At 29.9% G+C, this 24,340-nt stretch overlaps 1 protein-coding gene across 1 annotated transcript in view; it reads right to left on the reverse strand.

The window, feature by feature from the left end:
- Positions 1-5,214: 5,214 nt before the first annotated feature.
- The window catches only part of LOC110031960 (MADS-box protein CMB1-like), a 31,233-nt gene continuing 12,107 nt past the window's right edge, over positions 5,215-24,340 (reverse strand). Inside the window, exons 2-8 of the mRNA XM_020735419.1 lie at positions 17,620-17,698; positions 14,712-14,773; positions 14,507-14,606; positions 10,348-10,389; positions 9,348-9,389; positions 5,859-5,986; positions 5,215-5,366 (exon numbers count right to left, since the gene is read on the reverse strand). Coding sequence (XP_020591078.1) covers positions 5,303-5,366; positions 5,859-5,986; positions 9,348-9,389; positions 10,348-10,389; positions 14,507-14,606; positions 14,712-14,773; positions 17,620-17,698 — 517 coding nt within the window. The 3' untranslated portion in view covers positions 5,215-5,302. The remainder of the gene's footprint in view (positions 5,367-5,858; positions 5,987-9,347; positions 9,390-10,347; positions 10,390-14,506; positions 14,607-14,711; positions 14,774-17,619; positions 17,699-24,340) is intronic.

Below are 24,340 nucleotides of genomic sequence, written 5' to 3' on the forward strand. Positions count from 1 at the left end.
TTATAAAACTATTTTGATTAGATATGGGTGTTATATTGCATAAGCATATCTTAATAACTGACATAATCATACACCTAAATAATCTTATATGATGTATTGCTTTCACATACTTAGTTTTTACCATTAAATTCATTGATCTTTATTTAATTTTTATAATATTTTAGAATTTAAATTGGTGAATTCAATATATATAATCATCTTAGTGTGCCTTCACTCTGTAGCTTGATCTTCCCTTTTATATGGAGAACAATAAAATTCAAATCATTAGATATTTCTTAACCTCTAATATTCCTCATTGATAATTGTTCAATGAATACAATAGAATGATGTTTGACATCTATCAAGCATATACTTTTGGTGTAAGCTTTCTTGGCCATTTGGCATCCATCTTTAAGAGAGAGAGAGAGAGAGAGAAAAAAAGCACAATTTATCCTTATCCTTGTCATCTATCAAAGATTGATACTAAAACAATTATCATGCTTTCATCAAGTGATGATGGGTGAGCCGATTCAGTTATCAGGCAACCCGAAATATTTCACATGATAATAGAATTCCCATGAAAAGTGTTTAGGAGTTTAGTCCAATAAACACTAGTAATAAATTTTAATTTTAAGCCAACCAAAAAAAAAAATCCATAAATCTTTGAAATATGAGTGCCAATTAGCAAAAAAGAAAGAAGTATATTTTATAGTTGAAAGGCACAACATAAAATTAAATTGGCAAAGAGTATAATATTTTATAGTTTGAATTCATGAAAGTGCAAAGAATCTAATTATTGAATGGAGCCAAAACATTGAAAGGGCATGAAAAAATTACATTCTCAAGTCAATGTGACATTTTTTAAAGAATGAAGGAAATAAAAGGGCAATGCCACAAATGATGGGATAGAATTAGATCCTCTATTTTTTTTTTTTTTTAGTAAGAAAAAAAAAAGAAAGAGCCCATGAATGGAAGAGATGAGAACATGGAACCTTCCCCCTTTATCCACAAAAGTCATCACTTTTTTATATCAATGGTTCTCTTCCCTTTACCTTTTTGTAAGAAGTCTTTATCTTATTTTATTTACTATATATTAAAATTTAATTAAATTTAATATAAATCAATTTTAAATTGAACTTTAATTGAGCTTATTCAAAAGATTAAAATAAGCTTCAAGTGATTTTTTTCATTAGCATTATATCGATTATATTTATGGACTTTAAATGAAACTGTTTATCAAGTTTCTTAACGATCGTATTCACGAGCTTTAAATGATATTGTTTATGAACATAAATGAATCGAATAAATAGGTGTTCAAGCATGTTCATTTAACAATCAAGAATTAATAAAAGTGTTTGAACTTGTTCAAGTAGTTAATCAAACAAACATAAACGAGCTATTATCAAGCCGAGTTATGAGTAGTTTGTCAAATGCTCGTTTCATTTGTAGCCCTACACTCATGTGTATTCATGCCATCTTTTTTTGTACCTTCTCTATCAATGAGCTAATCTTATAGTCATGTAAAATTAAGGGTGCGTTTGGAGCAACTTGTGCGCTTCAGGATAAGCGGCTTATTATGAAATGCGACTCGCGGGCCGACCACGAGGTTCAACCCGCGGCTTGCATTTAGTGTAAAAATGGAACCGCCTTTCCGGATAAGCGGGCAAAACACGATCCAAATGGTATCGTGACGTTTTCAAAAACGCCCCCGCACTTATAAACTACCCCAAGTAGGCCCCAAGTCATCGATGTTAACTTCAATTAACCAAAGTAAAAGCTATAGGTACAAGTTATATCAACAACTTTCATAATACTCTTACCAACATTTAAACTTTAATAAGGATGTTCAGTTAACACTAGAATGTAAATGAACCACCGCACTTAATGAATAATTCAAACTCAACTTTGTTAATACTTGATCATGTTTGTTTGAATTAGTAAATAAACAGGTTTGAACATCTTTTTAAAATTCAAAATTAAATGAACCAAATTTAAACATTATCTAACTCGTTTATTAATGTTCATTAATAAGTTTGTTTGCTATTCAAAAATTAATTCGTTAAGTATTATATATATATATATATTTCTTACTTCATTGAAGTAATTTGTTAATATTATTTATGCTATTTGATTGCCAAAAAGCTTACTTATAACGTATGTAGTATTTTATTTATTTAGTATAAATTAAATAGATTCTAATTTAAAATTTATTCAATTGTTTATTATTTAAATTTTTAAAATTAACTATTAAAAATTTATATAGAAAATCAAGTACTCATTTAAATTTAAGCTTATTTACCAGCTTTATATAAAAATTCAAGTGCTAATTAATTTCTTAATTTTATATAAAAAAATTATGTACTCTTTTGAATTTTAAGCTTTTGCATTTATACATCTCTTCCTCGAAGGAAAAGGGCACCCCGCTTTTGTCTTTGCATACTCAATCACACCTCTCTTTGATTAAGCCCCCAAGCAACTCTTGAGACAATCCCTATTTGCTTAAATTCATAAAAGTGCCTCAGGGCATTTCAATTCCACAACCTTTGTTCCTTGCTTAAAAAAGACACCTAAGAATTAGGTAAGAGACTTCATTAGGCTACACATGAGTAAGTTATAATTCTAATCATTGTCCCATTCATCTAACCCAAGCGTATTGTAGAAGACAACCCAATAATTTAGGGCAAATAATTTTTTTCCACATCTTAAGATTGGTTGTTAAGATGACACCATGAATCTGATTGCTTTCTACCACCATCCCGTTACTCTGACAAACACTACATGAACTCAAACTTATAGAATTTGGAGTGTCACATGCTCTTCGTAACAAAATAGCCATATTAGTGAGAGCTAACTCAGTAAAGAGAATATAACCTCTACATCAAAGATGCTTAAGACCACACAACTTCAATGATTCCAACAAGATCCTTCCCAATGACAACTTCAGCCTCTTTCATGACACCACACCTATGAGTTATCCTAGTCAACTCTTCGGCTAGAATAAGTTGGCTCTCATGGCTTCAATTATTCCACTAGCGCCCTAACGACTCTTGAAATCTGTTGGTGAAAAGATCACTGTTGAAGGTAGGTACACTTCATCTCTTATTAACAAATATGTTGAGTGCAGTATTTTTTCGTTAAACTTACACAATGATGTTATATTTATTCAGTGAGTGAACTTTTATGTGAAGATCAGACCAATATTGGTGCAAGATTCAGTTTGACATTAACTTCATTCAAGTACAATGCAAAAGTTTATTTTGGTTATTTTTTTATTACAGCCTTTTGAGCAACCAATGTCTTAATTTAAAATGGTAACATTTTCCTTTTTTAAAATCCTTTCTCCATGAGCCGAGATTAAGGGTAAATTTTGGAATGGTTGCAACCTTCTAAAAAGATTGTTGTAAAGCTCTAGTAGATAAAACAACTTCCTAGAAAGCTACGGTTGGGAATAATAATTAAAAAAAAAAAAAAAAAAAAAAAAAAACCACACGACGGCTTTCTTTCAGCCACCATTCTTTACTTTGATAGATTAAGTTGAAAAAATAACTTCTCGTCACAAAAAATTTCCAGAAAGCAGCAAAAAAATAGTTCTCCAAACAGAACTGTGATACGTGTAGTCTCATATGCAAAATAGACAAAAAGTTATCTCAAATATACACTAAGACTTACCGGAGATGTTACTTCACCAAAACTTTAGAAACGAAATATTGAAATCATTTGTTGAGATGGCTTTTATTACCCTCCAGCTTATTAAAGATTTTAATGGAATAAAAAAAAAGACTACCAAGTATGCTGCATAGAAGGAGAAAAATCTCATATCAGCTCTTCTTGAAAATTCAAACAAATGCTTATAGCTCCAGACCAAACTAGGCAAGGGAGTTGGCTAAAGTCATTCTTTTGATAAAGAAGATTGAAGAACAAATAAGAGAAGTAAATTCAATAAAATCTGCCTTAACTACATTTCAAAATCAAGCTGACATGGAGAGATGAATTTAAAAATCAACTTGGCTTTATGAGAACAAGTTCATACTTCAACAACTCAAAGGTGGGGAATGTTTCTAGTGATGAAATTTTCTATCCATTTTTAAATTTTTTTGTTAATGCTTCCTTGCTTCTATCTCTGCTATAAGGCTCTCTCTTAACCTTCTCAACCTTAGTAGGGGGCACAATGATAGATAAGGGCTTCAGGAGGTTCAAGTAGGTCACAATCGCCTAAATTAATGACTTGAGAGTTGGATTTCTATAAAGCTTTACGTTTATGATTTTATTGTTCATGACTCAAGATTTCAAAGTTGGTGAGTTATACAACATCATCAAAGATGACAGACTATGTTAGTATCAGGATTGGCTTTAATTTGGATTATGACTTCACCATGATAAGAGATAGGCAACATAATAGAACTTTTTATGGAGTAATTTCAACACAAATTATGCCAAATTCATTTACTAGAATACATTGTTTTATCAATTACTTACATAAGAAGAACATTCCTTGGAATGTTAACCCAAGATGCCTAATTACTGATGTAGTTTTCAGAGATCAAAGTAATGGAAAGACGATGCTTATTCGGTTTTGGCAATTTAATTTTTATTTTTTCATATAAAAGATTTAAAAATTCATTTGTTAGTATCTTCTACTAGCACATTTATTTTTGAATGATTAAGTGAAACAAATTAGAATTGCATACATTGGATTTGATGAAAATTCTTTCTAATTTTATCTAAAATTTGCGGCTTATTATCAGTAATAAACATCTCTAAGATCGAGTCACAATAAACAACAAGGGCATTTACATAAATGCCACACAATTCTTATACAACATATCTAACACTGAAAATTTTGTATTTACATGCATATCACTCAAAAATCTTTAACATCACATCAGAAATACCACCTCACTTTCTTTTTAAAATTGAAATAAACCTTTTCATGCATCCGTTTATGTTGCCAAGTTGTTATAAGTGTAAATAGCAAACTTTGGCTGTTAGATATGTAAAAACATAAGAATTATGCCATATGTAAATTTCCCTAAAAAATATCTATAAAAATGGAATTGTAGAGGTATCCCATATTGTAAATACACCTTTTCAATACATTGACTAAACCAGCTTATTGTTCCTTATTCATAATTTCCTTCACTTATTTTTTCCAAGTTAGAATTTCATATATATATCTATATATATCTATATATATGTATGTATATATGTGTGTGACAAACTAAGCAAAAAAGAAGTCTGCATAGATTATAAATAAGTAAGAAGTGAAGTTGCAAGCATACCATTAATAAATCATCACATCCAACCCGAAATGAAGCCATTAATATTATGTGCGGATGATGATCCTGAGTTCTGTGTTCAACTGTTGATCTATACAGATTGGACTAAACCTGAAACAAATATGAGAAAAGCAAGCAATTCTTAGATATTATTATAATGGAAAAAGGCAAAGAAGAAAGGACTACCACTGAAAATAGTAAAAAAATAATAATTAATTTGAATTTATTATGATATATAAAATATTAATTAAAAATTATATTACACTCATCACAATATAAATTCTCAATTTTTGAGGGCGATCAAATAAAAAACTGGGGCATTTACATACATACCACACGGTTCTTATATATTTACATGCATACCACTCAAATATTTAACATCACATCAAAAATATTGTTATTATTAACTTTTTAGAAGTGAAGTACACATTTTCATACATAAATTTATAATACCAAAGTGTTATAAATGTAAATATCAAACTTTAGGTGTTAGATATATGATATATAAAAATTAGGTGGTATGCATGTAACTTCACCTAAAAATTTTAGTCATGTTCGCGAAGATTGAAGAGAAAATTCAGTGGATTTAAGAAGATGAATTACCCAATTTGCAAAGAAGGCAAGGGCTGGAAGAAATCTTCGGACTGAGGCTGCTGACGCTCACATGGCCCATTGCCACCGCCACCGGTCCAGGACAGCTCCAGGGGGATTTCTGGCTCATCTTCTTGCAACTGCCCACAATTAGATGGACTGAGAAGATCTGGATTTCAAAGAACTAAGCCATAAAAGTTGTGCTGGCATGATTTTGACTTAGTGGTCCTGCTGATGGGAGCCCAATTTTCTCTTATTTAGAAAATTTAGTATCAGTTGTTTTTAGGTAGTTTTTGTTGAAAACTGAACTTGTTGGCTTCAGTCCAGAATACCATTTTTGTAAATTTTAGGGTTTGGATTGAATTATGTAATTCAGAATGTTAGAATGTATTGTTGGGATGTGGGATGTTGAGATGATGTTGTATCAGTTTTGATGGATAGGTTAAAGCATGTGTTTTTGGCACGTATGCCTTTTACAAATTCCTAAGAATCCTGCTAGAACTCTTAGCAAATAACTTCAGAAATGTTATTTATGTTACTTATTTTTAAATAACATACATAATGTTATATTATTATTAAATTAATAATATTTAAAGTTTATTTATTAATCACCGATTTACAAGTCATAATTTAATAATTAATGATGAGTCAAAGTTTACTAGTAAAAAGAAAGTTATTTTATAAAACATTTACAGACTGTTCAATCAAATATCAAACGACTTAACTAGCTATATTCTCTCCATTAAGAAAAACATCGTGAAAAAATAAAGAAAAGAAAGAGAAAATTATAGTTTTCACAAACTCTCAAAAAATATCATCTAAATCAATATATGTTTATTTTATGATTAAAATTTCATAAAAAGTATCTTTTTCAATTTCTTAGGTTTACGTGTTGATGCTATTATTTTGACTTACATATTCAAAAAAAAAAAATTATGAATGTGAGAATTTCTTACATGTGGTATCAGCAACTGATTTGAAAAACTAATGATATTCCAAAAAATGTTATGGCTTCATATTTTCATTATCATTTCTATAATTTTTTAACATTTATTTGTGTCTTTTTTAATAAGAACAATTATGCTGGTCAAAGGCGAAATCAAATTTAGTACATAATAATAATTTATGGATTTGCTACAAAGTCTATTTGGAAATAGTATGATTATTATATAAATCTATTATTTTGGAATAATGATTTAACCCTGAAGATTTATAGTGCCAACATATATATATATATATATATATATATATATATATATATATATATATGCCATCTTAATCTATATTGTGTGTTTAAATTTATAATTCAACATATTCAGGTACGAGTGTTCTATATTTATTTTACAGCATCTAACTATTATTGCTCATCATCTGCAAGTTTCATCTATTATGAAGTTCAATGTGCTTAATTTTATTGAATGGAGAGAACAAATTCAATGTGCTTATATTTGGATATTGGTTTTGAATTACTTGTTGATAAGCCTGTTGTATTACCAATACTAGCTTCTCTGAACATTACTCTTTCTATAATGATTAGGACAAATTTAGCTTAATGTTTATGAGAATCGTTGTAACTAACATCATTAAACTAACAATTCTAAAAATTGACAATGCTAAGAAATTTATGAATTTGAGAAAGGTTTGTCACAATCGGAGTCTGTCAACAAGTCACTTATTGGGACACTAATTAGTACATCGACCACTAAGTTTGAGGGTTCACATGTTATGCCTAAGCATATTGAAACGATGCATATTGTAGCAAGAATAAATATCATGGGAATAAATGTGAGCAAAAATATCATTGTACATATTATCATCAAGTCCTTGTCTCCTGAATATGATATATATTCCAAATAAACTGCAATATGATAAAGAATAGATTTAATGCGACTGCATTAAAAAATAGGCTTGTTTAGAGGAAAATAAGACTTAGAAAATAAGAAATTCACTCAATAAATCATATGGGTCACCCTGAAGCAAAAATGAAACAAGAAAAAAAAAAGTAAGCGAAACACATTAAATAACACTTAAAGGCTAATGTATCATCAATCCAAATCTTAAAAAAAAAAAAAAGATAAGATAATAGATGTTATTTCTATCTATCACAAACATATACTATCAAAAAAATTGCCAAAAACATAAAGCTTCGTTCGAAGAAAAAGTAAAGCCTAGTGCTTTTGTATGTTGCAAATATAATTTAGCTGAAAATTTTTATAATAATTGATGGATTGATTCTAGTTATATCACTCATATTTCAAATATGATGCAAAAAACTCTAATGACCCAAACCATAAAGCCTAAATGAAAAGTTTGTGAAAATCAAATCAAAGCTCCAATTTAAGCCATTAGAATATATCGTTTGACTTTGGATACATGATATCACTTAGATTTTTTTCAAATTATTTATGTTTCTTCTGTTTCTAGAAATTTAGTTGCTTTATATGCACATGATATTTTTAAGTTTGGAAATGAATATTTCGGTTAATTTAAGCATAATCATCTTATTGGTTCTGGTGTTGTTTGTGATTGTTATATAAATTAAAGCTCAACAATTTATTTGCCGACTATATTAACCTTGCATCATAATATTGGAATATAGCATGATTTAAAATATAAAAAATTGAAATATTGAAATAATATTATCATTTTTTTTTTGCCGTTAAAAAAAACCATGTATGCGAATAAATTTATATTTATTATTATGTATTTTGATGGTAGAGCTTGCAACTAATGATTTTGGTTTATTATATGGGACCAAATTTTTTTTTTCTCAAAGAACTTTGAAATGAAAGATATGGATGACATATGAGCTGTGATGGAGATTGAAATTTTATGTGAAATATCTCAAAGATCAAGAATATCTCAAAAGACATATTACAAGTGAAAATAAGAGAGAGAGTAAGAAAATTTTTTGCGTGAATAACTATTCTTATCTTATATTTATCTTCAATCTACTGAAATAAACACCACTTTACGTATCCATGAACATAGACATACTTCGCCGATTCACATAAATCTTCTCTCCTAATTTTTTGATATATTTCTTTGTATATTACTTTTTAGTCTATGTATTCATCATTGCTTTTAAATATGAGACCTTCCCATAGATATTTTACAAGAGCTGGAATCAAAATAGTTCACTTTCTCTCTATTTATTGGACTCAAAAAACAATCTGACACTATATAATCTGAACATAACTTACAATATTAAATGTTCTCTGTAAATGTAGTATTTCATTAGTATTTACAGTTTCAACCGCACATCTCTAATATATTACTGTAATTTGCTTCAAAAGTATTCATTTAAATTCCTAAACCTCCCTCAGAAGAAATTTCAGAGTTCATCCACAACGCAAACTTAGGCAAAGGTTATTGACTTAACTATTTTGTACAAATTAGAATTTGTGCAATAGCAATAGTATGAGATCTATTTATAACTATTGGACGAAAAATACATTAAGAAAATACATCAAGTAAACAAAAATGAAGCAATTACATTACCTTCCTTCTTAAAGCTCTGTTAGCTTCTTGCAACATTTGCTCCTGCATCGGTCAAAATATACATTATTAATTGAGGCTTTTTCTAAAGAGTTGAACGCTTAATATAGCAAGAAGTCCAACAACAAAAACAAGTCTTTATCCCACTAATATGGCAGCTATAGGAGTCCTTTTTTTCCTTTGTGTCCTATTGTGTTTCATATTTTCATTTAACTCTAATAAATTAAGATAATTTGTATACAACATGCCCAAGACTTTTTAGGTTTACCTTTACCTTTCTTAACATAAGGCAAATCTAAAACATCTACTCTCCTGACTGGGACATCAGATGGTCGACATTTAATGTGACCAAATCATCTAAGGCGGCTCTCTAATCTTATCTGCAATTAGAGCTACTCCAACCCTTTCACAGATATATTCGTTTTGTATTTTGTCTCTAAGTGTAAATCCACTTATCCACCTGAGCATTCTCATCTCAATAACACTTAAGTTTATACTTCTCTTTTAAATGCCAACATTTTGTACCATAAAGCATCACAAGTCTCGCAACCATCTTATAAAATTTTCCTTTTGTGTCTAAGCGGCACTTTTCTATCACACAATAGGCCCAATATATTCCTCCACTTCAGCCATCCAACTTGAATTCTACTAATAACATCCCCAAGATATCTCATTGTTAACTCCTTTTAATGACTTGATCACTCATTGTTACAACCCATCCACTTGAGCTACTACAACTAAAATTACATTCCACATATTCAGCTTTAGATTGACTCAAACAAAAGCCTTTAGACTCTGAAGTTGACCTCCATAATTCAAGATTAATATAGCAAGAAAATCTACTAAAAATAACATGATCGAAGTAAATGCACTGAGATCTGCGTGCAGTAGATTATTAATGATTTTGAGACTAAGTAATGGAAGTCTCGGTTAAAAATTGAATCTGAGGTTCATATACAGTAGGACACAAAGATTATACTGAAAATACATCTAAAAAACTGACCTTTCTTTTGAGATCACAGAGCTGATCGAGCATCAATTGAGTCTGAAATATTCAAATGGAAATTATCAAGTTAAGAAAAATATTATTATTACTATTAGAAAAAAGAAAGTAATTCTATGTTCTGCTGTGAACAAAAGAAGCAATCAATTTTTCGCCAAGATTGCATCAATCTAAAAGTCTATGCCATATTTAGCTATTATCTGTTATAATAATTCAATGCTAAAAATAGATTTTATCAAAAAGAAAATAAAAGTCAATAAATATAGTATTGCTATCTCATGTTTTGCACAGGTCCATTCGGTCTTGTCACAGCAGAAGTATGCAAATTACATCTTTCAAAGTGCAGAAAATAGCAATATAACTAATATTAAGAAAAATTTTGGGACCGCACAAGCAATTATGATAAATAAACACTAAAACACCCACTGAGACTACAAAACTGACTGATATTTATTGATCTCTCTTTTTTATTCATTTTGAAATTTCTTCTGCAACTGAGACCAGATTTGATCTATTTTGAGTGCTAGGCAACAGCGTGCGCTTACGTAAACTAAAAAGTTAGATTAAAAATATTAAAAAATAATTGAACACAACCTGCATGGACTGTCTTTGCTGTCTTTCTCCGCATGCACCCCTCCATTTATCGTGTCTTCATAAAGCCAGTAACTCTTCTTGAGATGCCTCCAATGTAGGCATGAAAAGAAGACTATATATAGAAAAGAGTCCAGGTGGGAAAGAGAAGGAAACTCTTGCTCTTCTTCCTCTTCTAACATTGATTGATTTACTTGTTGCGCTGCTATTTCTCCTAGCTTTAAGGGATTTCCTTCTGCCCCACTCTCCTTTTTTGTTATCTTCCCCTTCCTTATGTTTCCTCCTGCGGGTTTATCTGATATCCCGAAGAACATGCCAGGGATTAAATTGATGGGAATGGCCGTGTTATGGTCTGTTTCACGAGTTTGTAAGGGAAGAATCTAATGCCGATATTGCCAATTATGTGATAAGATATGTAGAAAGACTTCGCTATAAATGTATTTATGGCAGCGATGATTTGCAATAGATGTAGCTATTTATATACACTTATGAATATATTTTTAAATGAACATATATAATTTACTCGGTTGATGGGTGGAAACTTTTTAATTCGATCGAGCAAATTTGAACTTTGGTCATGGAATTAGGCTAGGGCTTGAGGTGGATCTGAAATGAACTAGTTCAAGGTAAATCACCAGTATATTGAATTTGAGGACTAACCTGGTCATGTGATGACACCTCATAAATGCAGAGATTCTTACAATCACACCCACCTTCAAATAACATAGTAGAGTACTCTTTCAAACATGATGGGGATTGTAAACTCTTCAATGGTTTTATGAAAAGAGATTTGATTGAGCTCCTTAATTATCAGAAGGCCATAAAAGGCTAGTTAAATCGAATGCCCTTAGTTTTGTCATTTCACCATTGCCTAGGGCATGCCATTGGGGATTATTATGCTTTCATGAATATGTTAAGCGAATGTCATGATGGCACACTTCATTTGACAAATGATTACTTTAAATGAGGAATACTATCAACAACACAAAATTTCAAAAATCTTTATTTTACTAAAATTTTGTTTTAGTGAGCATGATGACAATTTTTTTTCATTTTTTAACTTGATTTTGTTGATGTTTTATGAACCTTTCAAATCAATCATGCATAAATTTTCTTTGATTTTTGGTGCCAATTATTCATTTATAGCTGTTTTTTTTTTTTGCTTAGATTTACCTTTCATTATAATGTAAATAAGTCTATCTGTTATATCAGTATTAAAAATTATTTAATAGCCAGATATGCAAGTATGTGCAGTAAATTTAAATTTCTACTAAGAGATGAGGGTCTTAACTCATAATATTACTTTTAAAATAATTTGATGTTATTTTAGGAATTGATTGACTATTAAATAATATGCCTATATAGATAGTTGTTCAAAATGAGTAAACTTGTATTTGCATAGTGAAGAGATTTATATTTACAGTATTAAAGAAGTGTTATCATCAATAAAATTAGTACTACAAATCAATAAATTATGAAAGAAATGAAATACTGCATATCATGCACATGTGATGAATAAGGATAAATCTTTACTAACCTTATATAAGGTTTCTATGGTAAACAAACTTTTAATGCGTTTCTTGAAGGATTAATGAATTTACAACCGGATGAGATGTAAGATTTTGTATTGAAGTGCCATTTGATATAACTTTTATCACTAGAAGTTCTTATAAGGCGTCTTCAACAGAATTTTTAGAATTGAAAGGCCACTTATAAAAGGTTTATAAGGGTTTTATCAAACTTGATATACCTCTATGGAGTGCAATAACATTATTTTGAAGAAGTTAGATATGATGTAGATATGCAGTGATTATAGACTTGAATAATGTGGGCATTTAAAATAAATACCCATAGAATTTATAATTTTATTTAATAGATTGAATGGTGCATTTGTGCACTTCAAAATAGATTTAACATTATGGAATCATCAGTCGAGGGTGACAAAAGAGGATGCGGCAAAGATAGCATTTAGTATATACTATGCTTATTATAAATTTTTTAGTAATATTTTTTAATATGACCAATGCGTTTGTAATATTTATGAATTCAATTTATCAAACATTTGATCCATACTTAGATTAATTTATGATTGTTTTCATTAATAGCATATTAAGACTATTACAAGAGAAATTAAACCAAAGTTATACGTAGCATTTTTTAAATATAAGTCTAATTATGAAGTCTAATATTTTAGGGCTGTATAGTGAGTGAAAATGGGATAATTATAAACCCGCAAAAAGGTACAAGCTATTATTGAATGATGAAAACCAAAAAGTGTATCAAAAGTGTGTAGTCTTCGTGATCTAGTATTTTATCAGGGAAAATTTTTTAAAGGCTTCTCACAAATTATAATTTTTTTTTGACAAGATTGGTACAAAAAATTGTGTCATTTGAGCGAAGTTCAGAAATTGAAAATTTATATTGATAATTCCAAGTGATATTGAAGAATTTCAAGTATTTAGCAATGCATTTTTAAAAGGACTGGTGTATTTTAATCCAACATGAAAAAGTAATAACATAGCATTTAGAACGTCAAAATCAAAAGAATAAAAGTTTTTTATGAAAGATTTGAGTTTTATAGTAATTATTTTTCAACTTAATAAGTTTATCCTTTATAGCCGGCTCAATCCTAGATCACTACTTGTGATAGAACTTCGACTCTTCCAATTTTGCTCACAATAAGAAACCTAGAGGTCTCTTTTCAGAAATTTCAAGACTTTAGTTGGCTTGGCTAGAGCAAAATGATTCTTAGACGTCAAATGCTTTATGCATAGGTCAATGAGTTATATATTTATATTCGTGTGGAGAACTAATCCTTTGAGAAGTGCTTTGAGGACCATCCTTGAGTATCCTGGGGCTCTCAGATCTTCATAATAAGCTTGGTTTTTCATAACAATGAAAATCAGAAATTTGTCTTGAGTCAAGCTGAAATTCTAAATTGCTATATTTATCATAGTTATACTAATGTCCAGAGTAGTGCAAAAATTAAGTTAAACAAAAAATTTGATAGCAACATAGAGATAATGACAGCAAAAAAAAAGAATAAGGATCACTTTATAGCATCGATTTTTTATTGAAGACAAGCATAGCTACAAGTTTCACCATCAAATGAGACTAAAATATACAAATGTCATATTGACATCTGATTTTTTCAAGGCAAAATGAGTGCTCAAATCCTTATTAGAATTATTCACTTTGTTTTCGACCCATAAGTTGTGCATTCGAGCGCATTGGCATTTGAATTGATTAAAGCTTTTGTCCAACATAAATTACCATTATTATAATGTAAAGAGCGAAAATAATAATTGAGAAAGGCCAAAGATATATTTTTGTGTGAATTTTGGCAAATCCATGACAAATCAAAAATGTATATGGGAGCTATTCGGCTTATTCCTATTCATTTTTAACATACAAATGGCTCATAATTTTTCAAATTAAATATATCTAATGAGTGCAAAACCATGTACGAATTTTCTAGGTGGGTCCTCTGGGTCACATCTAGATGTTGTCAGTTTTGTTAATTCCAATTTGGCCTACCAAAAAATTTTTTTCTAGAGTGATTTACAACCTTTGTTGACCTGATCTGTTTTAGAGACATTTCTAGTTGAAGCTCAAGTTGCTCTAGCTCCTTGCTGCCTAGCTCAATCAAGTCCTCTCCCAGAAGATTCCTGTAGAGGCATGAATGTCGCATTTTAAAATATTAAATATATGCAAAAAAAACTCATCATTTAATCTAAAATTACATAGAAATTACATTTTTCAAGTTATTTTACCTTTGGGACCGTTGTAGATATTCCACCTTTGTTTTCAACTTCAAATACTCTTGATAACTATTCTGCATTGAAATGAAGAAGTAAAATTAAAGCCAATAGTTGTTAAGTTGGAGATTTTTTTTTAAGAAAAAAATTCATTTAAAAGATAAAAATAATAAAAGGGTTGATTTTCTTAACATTAGGAGAGGGGTTTACTTCTGCAAAACTATGTGTAGTTCAACAAACTGACAACCTTAATCTCAACAGAAATAAGCCAAACATAAATCAAACCTAGCAAGATTTAAAAAAAATATAAATGAACGCCATAACTAAGACACTATCTTTGATAGGTTTCCATTTAGATAAGCGACAAATCTTAAAATATCTACCTAAACCTCATATGAAGTGAGGAGACATCCTATAAATTTTCTTTTTGTTTGCTCTACTATAATTTGAATGGGTTCGAAATAGCCTAAATTATGTATCGTAAAATCATCTTCTGATATGATACTATTAAATATAAAATGAAAATATGGTTGAGCCATGGTGTGATGATCTCAATATGTAAGAGAATATTATTCAATGGGAGAAAAGAAACATTTTCCTTAAAGTGAGCAAGATATTTTGGAATTGAGTGATAAAAGTTGACTCCACCGCTCTTTGTAATAAGCTAAGTCTATTGTAATTGGACTGACATGCTCCATTCTAATTTAACCAGCCAATGGATTAAAAATCTCCTGAACAAGAAGAATATTTTTGTTCACCTTGTTGATCAACAAACTAGTACTCAACAACTAAAGAATTACCATGCGATAAAAAGAAATAGAAGATTGATGCTACCGTATTTGTTGGAACCAGTTAGTGTGTAGGATTAGATATTGTTATAGTTAGAATGCCAACATAGACCTTTAATTCTTTAACAAATAGACAAATCATAACTAAACAACTAGCAGCAATAATCCAAGAGTCTTTTCCATCACAATCCTTGGCTTATAACCACATCTTTAAGAACCAGTCCAAATAGAATCTATAATGTTGAATAATATCAACATCAATAAGCAACCTAGCAATTGATGGCCATCATACCTAAACAACTAGCAGTGATAATCTAAGAGTCCTTTCCATCACAATCCTTCGCTTATAACCACACCTTTAAGAAGCAATCCAACTAGAATCTATAATTTGTTAAATAATATCAACCTCAACAAGCAACCTAGCAATTGATGGCCTACAGCATAAAGCTGTATAGGCATTAATCTAAAAATGGTTTACAAAACACAGAAGCCAGAATATATATATATATATATATATTGGATTTGAAAATGAGTTTTAATGTAAATGAAATCCAAACTGATGCAAATAAAAAAAAAATAGAAAAATAATAAATAAATAAATAACATTAAACAAGTCATAATCATGAAATCACCTATTTCATCTCATGCAAAAACATAGCTATGTAGGTTTCAATTATATCCAACTTAAGAAGGATGTTTTTCGCGTTTAACGATGAAATAAAAAATGGAGCGCTTGAACCGTGAGTTGATAAGAATTATCTGATGGAAAATAAAGAGGGCCTACCACCCATAAATTAAACAACTTGCAAAAGATGACATGAAGCAATTAAATCTGATAGTTCAGTAACAGAAAATGATCAATGCAGGAAATCCCTCATGATATATTAACAGGAAAGGATAAATATCCTAAAAAAATACGGAGCATTTAGGTGCTGCTGCTAGAGAAGAGGATGCAAGCAGCAAACCCACATCAATTGCACCAATTTATGACTTAACTAGAAGAGAATATCACAAACCTAAGAATCAAAAAGTCATCCTCCGAAAAAGCCTTACATGGCTTAATCACAGACCCAACGACCTGTACATTTGCCATTGAGGAGAAAGAGAGCAACCCTGAACCCAGCATGGCGGAGATCGACGGGCCAGGAAGGACGCCGGCACCAACTAGAATGTAGGAAAGGGATAGGAGACTCCGAAGAAGACCAACAAGGGCTGTGACCGCAAGGGTTCGTGGGAGGAACAAGGACCCAAACTAGGGATCAGTGACGATATGAGGAAGGCTAATAAGGGCTAAACTGACGGCAACTCATCAGTTGAGAGCCGGCGAAAGCAAGCAAGAGGGCGATCGAGATGCACGATCCCAATGGCGAATGTTCGTAAACCAAGGCGGGAGAGAGAATGGGAAGACGAGTCAAAAATGCGCTGAGCTGTGAAGTAGGTACACTTTAAGGCCTAGAGTTTAAACTTTACATATAGACCATTCAATTCATATGATTTATACAACTAACCGCAGAATTTCTTATTTTGACATTTATATAACATAAAAAATGGCGCATTTTTAATTTGGAGGCATTTACATGTGTAGCACAAATTCTCATACATTTACATATCTCGAACTTATACTTTTATATTTACATATATGGCATTCAAATTTTTAATGGTACGTCAAAAATATCATTATTATCAATTTTTATAAAATGTTAAATAAATATTTTCATGCATAAATTTAATGCACCATAATGCTATGTGTGTAAATAAGAAAGTCTATGTGCGAGATATGTGAAACATAATAATTGTGTGCTAGGTATATAAATTTTCTTTTAATTTTTAGAGAGTGAAATACATTTCTTCGTGGACAGTTAAGAGTTTGTGCATGTAAAAAAGCAAAATTAGGTGTTATATATGAAAATACATATGATTTGACCGATGTACATGTAAATCTTCAATAAAAGTACTCTTTGGTGTCAATTTAAAGCCATTTAAAAATTTTGAAATGCCTGATTGGGTTAATATGAATTTGCTTGAAATAAACAATTTTAACTGCTGTCTTAGTCGGCTTGGTAGCATTTTGAGACGAGGTGAAAGAAATTATAGTTTGGAAGTAAGCAAATAATAAAAATACAAGTGGTAGGCACCTGTGTATCCTTTGATGGAACCGTGGACTCAGTTGCATTATAGCTGCATTTTTGGTACCTCTCAAGGGTTTTCGTCATGCTGCAATCAAAATTAGAAGAATATGGGATGAATGATTGATTACATTGTATTTCATAATTCATTAATATAAGAGATAATACATGACACTTTAATTTTCTTTTTCAAGAAATAACAGCCGGGTAGAATAAAAACCAAGTGACAAGGCATAAGAAGTATCTATAATTTCATTATAATTTCATGGAAATGACACTGTTATAATGCATCATCTCTTAGAGTTGATATTTTTGTAACCACTATAGAGACATAGTTGCAAAAAATGAAAAACAAGTCTAAAGATGTGTTGTAAAGTTGTTAACTCTTAGTATAGTCTTTGAGCCTAGAGATGAAATTAGTTCATTCAAAAGTAAGGTTACTTGTCACAATAAAAATAAGTTTTATCAAGAAGATTTTGCATATTAAAAAAAAATTATAACTGGGAATTTAATTGGAGCATTTTGAAATTGATGTTTTTAGAATCTCTCCACAATATTTGGTACATATAAGGTGTTAGCGAATATGATGAGACCTATCATTTATTCTTCTTTTGATTGATTGATTCAGTTCTTAAATCTAGTTATTTTGATTATAACAACCAATCATTTATTTTCAATGGTGTAGATAGCTAACACTAGATTGTAGAATAAAATGGAAGTTAATTTTCTTGCTAATTTATTAATAACATTTATAAAAAATGATATTATTATGAGGCTAGAGGTAGAATCAATTTTTGATGATTTTAATACGATGAAGAAGCATTGAACATAATTTAAAATATATTATTATAATTACTATATTAATTTAAGTATTTTTTTGCATTATAGGTTATTCTTGTTTACAAACTTAATTCATTTATTATTTTGTGTAGTTTTGTTAGATCAAAAAATAAATTTCTAATTTCACTTCATTTTAGTATATTTTTTGTGCCATTACCTATTTCTTTAAATCTTAGTTCCACCACTAACATATATAAATACATACACATCATATATACATATACATACATATACATGCATGCATACATACATAGAATATATATACATACATAGAATATATATATATATATATATATATATATATAACACACAACCCTTCAGTGTTAGCATCATCATTATCTTGGATTGTTATGATAAAATCCATAGTTGAGTTCATGAGAGTTTTAGTATAATTCCTAAAGAATGACAACATAACAACTCTTGTTTCTTGCACCATTCAAATTCACATTTACTTCCTGCCATTTCAAATGTAGTGCCCATCCAATTTCTACTTTGGATGCTTCTTTTAGTGTTTCCTGCTTAAGGCCTCTTTTGTTAATCACTAGTACCTCTGGGTTGACAATATCACAATTAATTAAGTTAGTTCATCCTCTAGATCTTTGGATTCCATCTTACTCTAATAAGATTTCTTACTTTCATTATGTATACAAGATTGTCGTCGTTGAAGCAATGGCCTCTTCCAATATAGGGATAGTCACTTGAGCTAGGACAACTGAAATCATTTGATCAAAGGTCTGGTTCAAATAGGCCAAGAGCTACATAGTCCTTATCTGTTTAAAGATCTCTTTCTTGCATTCCAGATCATCACAACTCAACATTAGTGAGATGTGATCAAGATTAGCCTACATCCGCTCAATATCTATGGTGTATTCTTCAATCGATCTATCATCTTGTTTTACTGTTTTTATCTCACACTGAATCTGAAACACCATCATGTGCTTCTCCAACATAAATTATCTTCAGCTTTGCTAGATATCTCTCACTTTTTGAATGCTATCTACTGAGAAAGCAAGATGGAACCATCGGATTGAGTAGTCATGTGTAGATTAAGGCGTGTGTGGTTGTATCATTATCCTACTCAGCACTGTCACTCTTTGGTCCACCCTCGGTCAGATATTCCTCTAGTCTCTTCCATATTAAAGTAGCTTGGACTCAATGCAATCAACTCAAATATGTGAACAATCCATCAAGCATTAGATCCACAGAAGAGAGATCTAGCTTCACATATGTTGAAGAACGTACTGAGGTAGTGGCTATTTTCGAGACGCTAGCTCCCTATATTAGCCCGATCAATACCTTCAGAAATTTAGGATCTAGCTTTCTCATAAGCTCCAATCTCTTACCTCCCACATTATTTTCGTCTCCAGACATTCTCGAACACAAGAATACAAGTCTAAATCACACACAAATTTGACCCCTGTACGATATGATCACGTCATGATCTCTAGAAATCGCGATCTATATGTTGTGATCACATTATTATCTCTAGAATTCATGATTTGTACGTTGTGATCACGTCGTGATCTCTAGAATTCGTGATCCCATGCAGCGATTGTCACTGCAATCCTATGTCATGATCTTCTTTCTCACTGGTTCTGAATAGGAATCACGATCTTAGGCCTTTCTAGTTAGTGTGACTGTATCACGAGGGTTGTCATCCCAGTTAGCTCTAATCGCGTTTGTAACGCCATGTGATCTCGCGAACCAGTAGTTTACTTTCCAATTAGCTTGACTGTAACACGAGAATGAAATGGAAGGAAAGACAAAATCAGAGTTCTGGGTCTCTACACACTGATCCTAATGATCGAACATCACTAAAGACGACTGAGACAGCTATTAGGGTTAGCACTCTGATACCAAGGAAAAAGAATTTCCCATAAATACTTTATACCTTCATAACATTGGCTTAAATATGGTATTACAATGTTTTACAAATAAACTCCTAAATTTCTTTAATATTCCCTTTTTTACCAATACGTCACTTTATGAGTAGTATTGTGATTTTGAATAGATATATGATTTTTGTTAAGCTTTGTATCTATAAGAAATATCTAATGTTGCTCTTTCTTTAGAGATTACTAGTACTCAAGAAAGCTCGTTTATTCATGATCGAATAACTTTACATTCACTTTTTTATCAACCTTCACAAAATGATAAAAAATCAATTTGTCACCCTTACTATTTTATTATAATAGATAATATTTTTTTTTCAGAGCAATCTAATTATTAATCAATCAATATTGGCACGTATAATGGGAGGGGCAATAAGAAAGTTTATGTGAAGGTTCCTTATATTACTAGATTCTCTTCTAAATTTATATGTTTTTGTGATGTATGTATTTGATTGGATGTATGCACATCTTTTGTAGTTAATATATCTATTAATGATTAATATTTTATTTTAAAAATAATCAAAATTAATTTAAAAGCCAAAAAAAAGAAAACGAATTTAAAATACACCAAAAGCTTTGGATATGGGTGTTAGTGATAGTTTTAAAATCTTTAGTCACACATTAATTATTTGTTATTTCACCATCATTTTATGCTTTTAGAATAATCCTAAGCAAATCAAAATAGAAAGAAAATATTATGTTGATAAACATTCATGAATATAGGAAAGAGTACTTAAGTCATAAGATATTTAAGTACTCTATCAACACTTCTATCATGTAAATAAAATAATTCTTCTCAAAAGGTCATTCATAGAATGATCTAATTTTAAGATCTTTTTTGGGTATCACACAAAATATCTCTATAATTTTCATAAAGAATATTAAAGAAGAATTATATCTTAAATTTAAGTATTAGAATAACTCAAAAACTCATAGTAAATGCATAAGAACTTTTTATTTATTTTTTATTTATTGAATATTATCTAAGATTATATTAGCCCAATTCTAGCACATTTTCTTAGGCATGATCAGAATTTAATTTAAGTTCTAATGTTTCAAGTGGTTATTGTTTGATTCCATTTCAACTTTGAGACATATTTATGTCATCCGAAGGTGCGGTGTTATATTAGGTCCTTCATAGATGCTAAATATAGAATTTAGTTTATCCCACTATGGGATTGCATCCCTATGTGCTGTCTAAAGTTCTTCTTGATATAGTAACCACACCAAGCTAAAATTAGGACGCCGAGATGTACAAGTTATTGCCTAATAAATGGATAATTTTGAATAAATCAACTGCATGAAACATTTCATTGTATGCAAACAAAAAAGATTGACAGTTTTTAGCTCAAGAAAACTATTTACATATTCAAGTAGATTAATCATGTCAATCCATGCAATTAAATAATATAAAAAAAACAGAATTATGCTTTGTTATAATTAAAAAGGTGGCGTGCTGTCAAACGAGCTATATGATTTAACCATCCTTATAAATGTAATCAACACTACCATCTTCATTGAATCAACATATGCAATTTAATCAACCCAATATCAAGTAGTATTCATACAACCACTATTTTTAGTAGTAAACTATAAAATTTTAAAAAAAAATTATTCATCGCATCTTTCAATATTTGGATTTTTTTTTTTTGGAGATGGAGAAAGACTATCATTGTTTCAATATCATTAACTTTTTAAAGGACCATTGCTTTTTTGGTGGTATTTTAATTTTATTGCTAAACTCTAAGTTTATAGTCTTCAAACTATGATATCTTTTTTTTTATAAGCATATTATTATTTTGGTTCGGGCTTTATTTCTATATTTTTTATGTCCATTTTGTTCATAAAATTATATTATACTTTTTGTTTTCATTATTTGGCAATCATTTATGTATAAATATAATTCGATCTTCTCAATCCAGATCATCTATCACTAGAGTTTTTTATGTAATGCAATGTAACACATTAGTTTTCAGGTTGCATATGAATTTGTACCTAGGGATGAAGGTTATTAGTAAAACATACTGCATGAAATATTCATAAAAGTTATGTACATTTTCACTTTTTAGGGCATGAGTTAATTCTTTTATGAGATCAAACAGTCAGCAAGTACTTAGCGATATCAAAGCAATAAAATATTTTATTTAGATTAATAAGATCCATCCCCTCAATTGATTTCTATAAACACTATTACTGTGGAGCCTTTCATTTCTTTATCTTCAATTCTATCTCATTTTTAGAGAATCATTCTTTATTTTGGTATATTCTTTGTGATATAACAAATTTTGTTGACTAAGGGGCTCCAAATTAACATTCTTGCTTGTTTAGGCGACATCTATTTACACCTTATATACATCATAAGGTCGATAGTCGATATTTGTTGTTTTAAATCCAAATTGTTGTGCTCTTTGTGAGGTAACTTCACATTAGAGTTTGTTCATTCTCCTCGATCTCCTATTCTATGTAGAGCACAATATAATTGATATATCATAAGAAAATCTACACTGGACATGAATCTTGATGCATATTAGATACAAAAATTTTTTGAGTTAAATTTAAGGTCATCCTGGCTCTGACTTTAACAACTTTAGAGCCAAACTAAATATCTCATTAATATGAATTCGTTGATACTATAAGAGATTTAATTAAAACCCAAATGTGCTCAGATCAATTGCTTAAAATATGATTAGAGGCTTTTAACATTATTTGAAAAGTCAAATGCTTTGAATATGACATGCTTGTATTCAAATTGAGTGTCTAAACAAGAGAAATCTAATGAGCCTAATTAGATTACTCAATTTTGTCATAAAGGCTTATAAATGCTAAAAGAATAGTTTAGGATCATAGAAATTAACACGGAACATCCGATGGAATGTTATGGGATTTTGACTAAATTTATCAAAATATCCCACCCAAAACTCTTTATAAAGAATCTTTTTTGAACATGAAAAAGAGAGAGAAAACTACGAGTAAAGTTCACTCTTTAAGAGAATGGGAAGATGACAACCAACATGAGATTATTATCAACCACCACCAGTGCTTGTTATAGTACATTTACCCATAGGTTGTTGTTTAATCTTTGTAACTCAATCAAAACTATTTAACCTCATCTTTTTTACTTAGAGATAAGAGTTACACTCTGTAACTTAAACTATATAATGGATTACTTCAACTAAATCAGATCCCATAGTTATTTCTTTTTTTGGATTTTCTACATAAAATCTACGATGCTCTCTCTTTCAACACTTATTTTATCTATGTGTGTGTTGGGTTTTTCTACAAATGCTAAGAATTTTTTCTGTCACGCTACCACCACCAATCCTTTTAAGCTTGATGTCTCAAATACTCGTGAAGTTCATAATTTATCCATTAAAATATAAAATTTAAAGATGATCATCCTTGGGATTAGGAACCTTTACTAAACCAACAAGGAAGAGAGGAAATAAATCTTTATAAAAAGTCCCTAAAATTTACAAGATCATTTTGTGATACTTGTATCAACTATTTGTTAATTATTTTCTTTTTTCCTTTTTTATTCTTTTTTTTGGGGGGGAATTGAGATTCGTTCTTTTATATTTTTATTTTAGTAATGAAATATTACTCTTTTGTTAAAAAAATTTTTTTTTTTTTACTACCTCAAAACTAAGAAAATTTTCAAATGATGAATAATTTTTTAAACTCAATATAAAATTCTATTTCGCAAACGTTCTTGAAAAGATTTATTAGAATCATGAGCACTCTATTATATTCCCCATTACATTTTAAAACGATCAAGCATTTATAAATTTAATTTCCTCATATAAAAAATATTTCAATAATTGTAAACTTGTTAAAAGCACTTAAGATGATTTGAATATATTTTCATGCAACCAATGATCAATGAATAAAGCTAAAACTCCGATCAAGGCGGACACTTGCCAAAAGGCTTTCACTTTTTTCCATTTAAAAAAAATAAAAGTAAGAGTGGCGTACATTTTTTAAAACTAATTACCCAATAA

The sequence above is a fragment of the Phalaenopsis equestris genome, unplaced genomic scaffold, assembly GCF_001263595.1.
Source record: "Phalaenopsis equestris unplaced genomic scaffold, ASM126359v1 Scaffold000873, whole genome shotgun sequence".
Taxonomy (NCBI): Eukaryota; Viridiplantae; Streptophyta; class Magnoliopsida; order Asparagales; family Orchidaceae; genus Phalaenopsis; species Phalaenopsis equestris.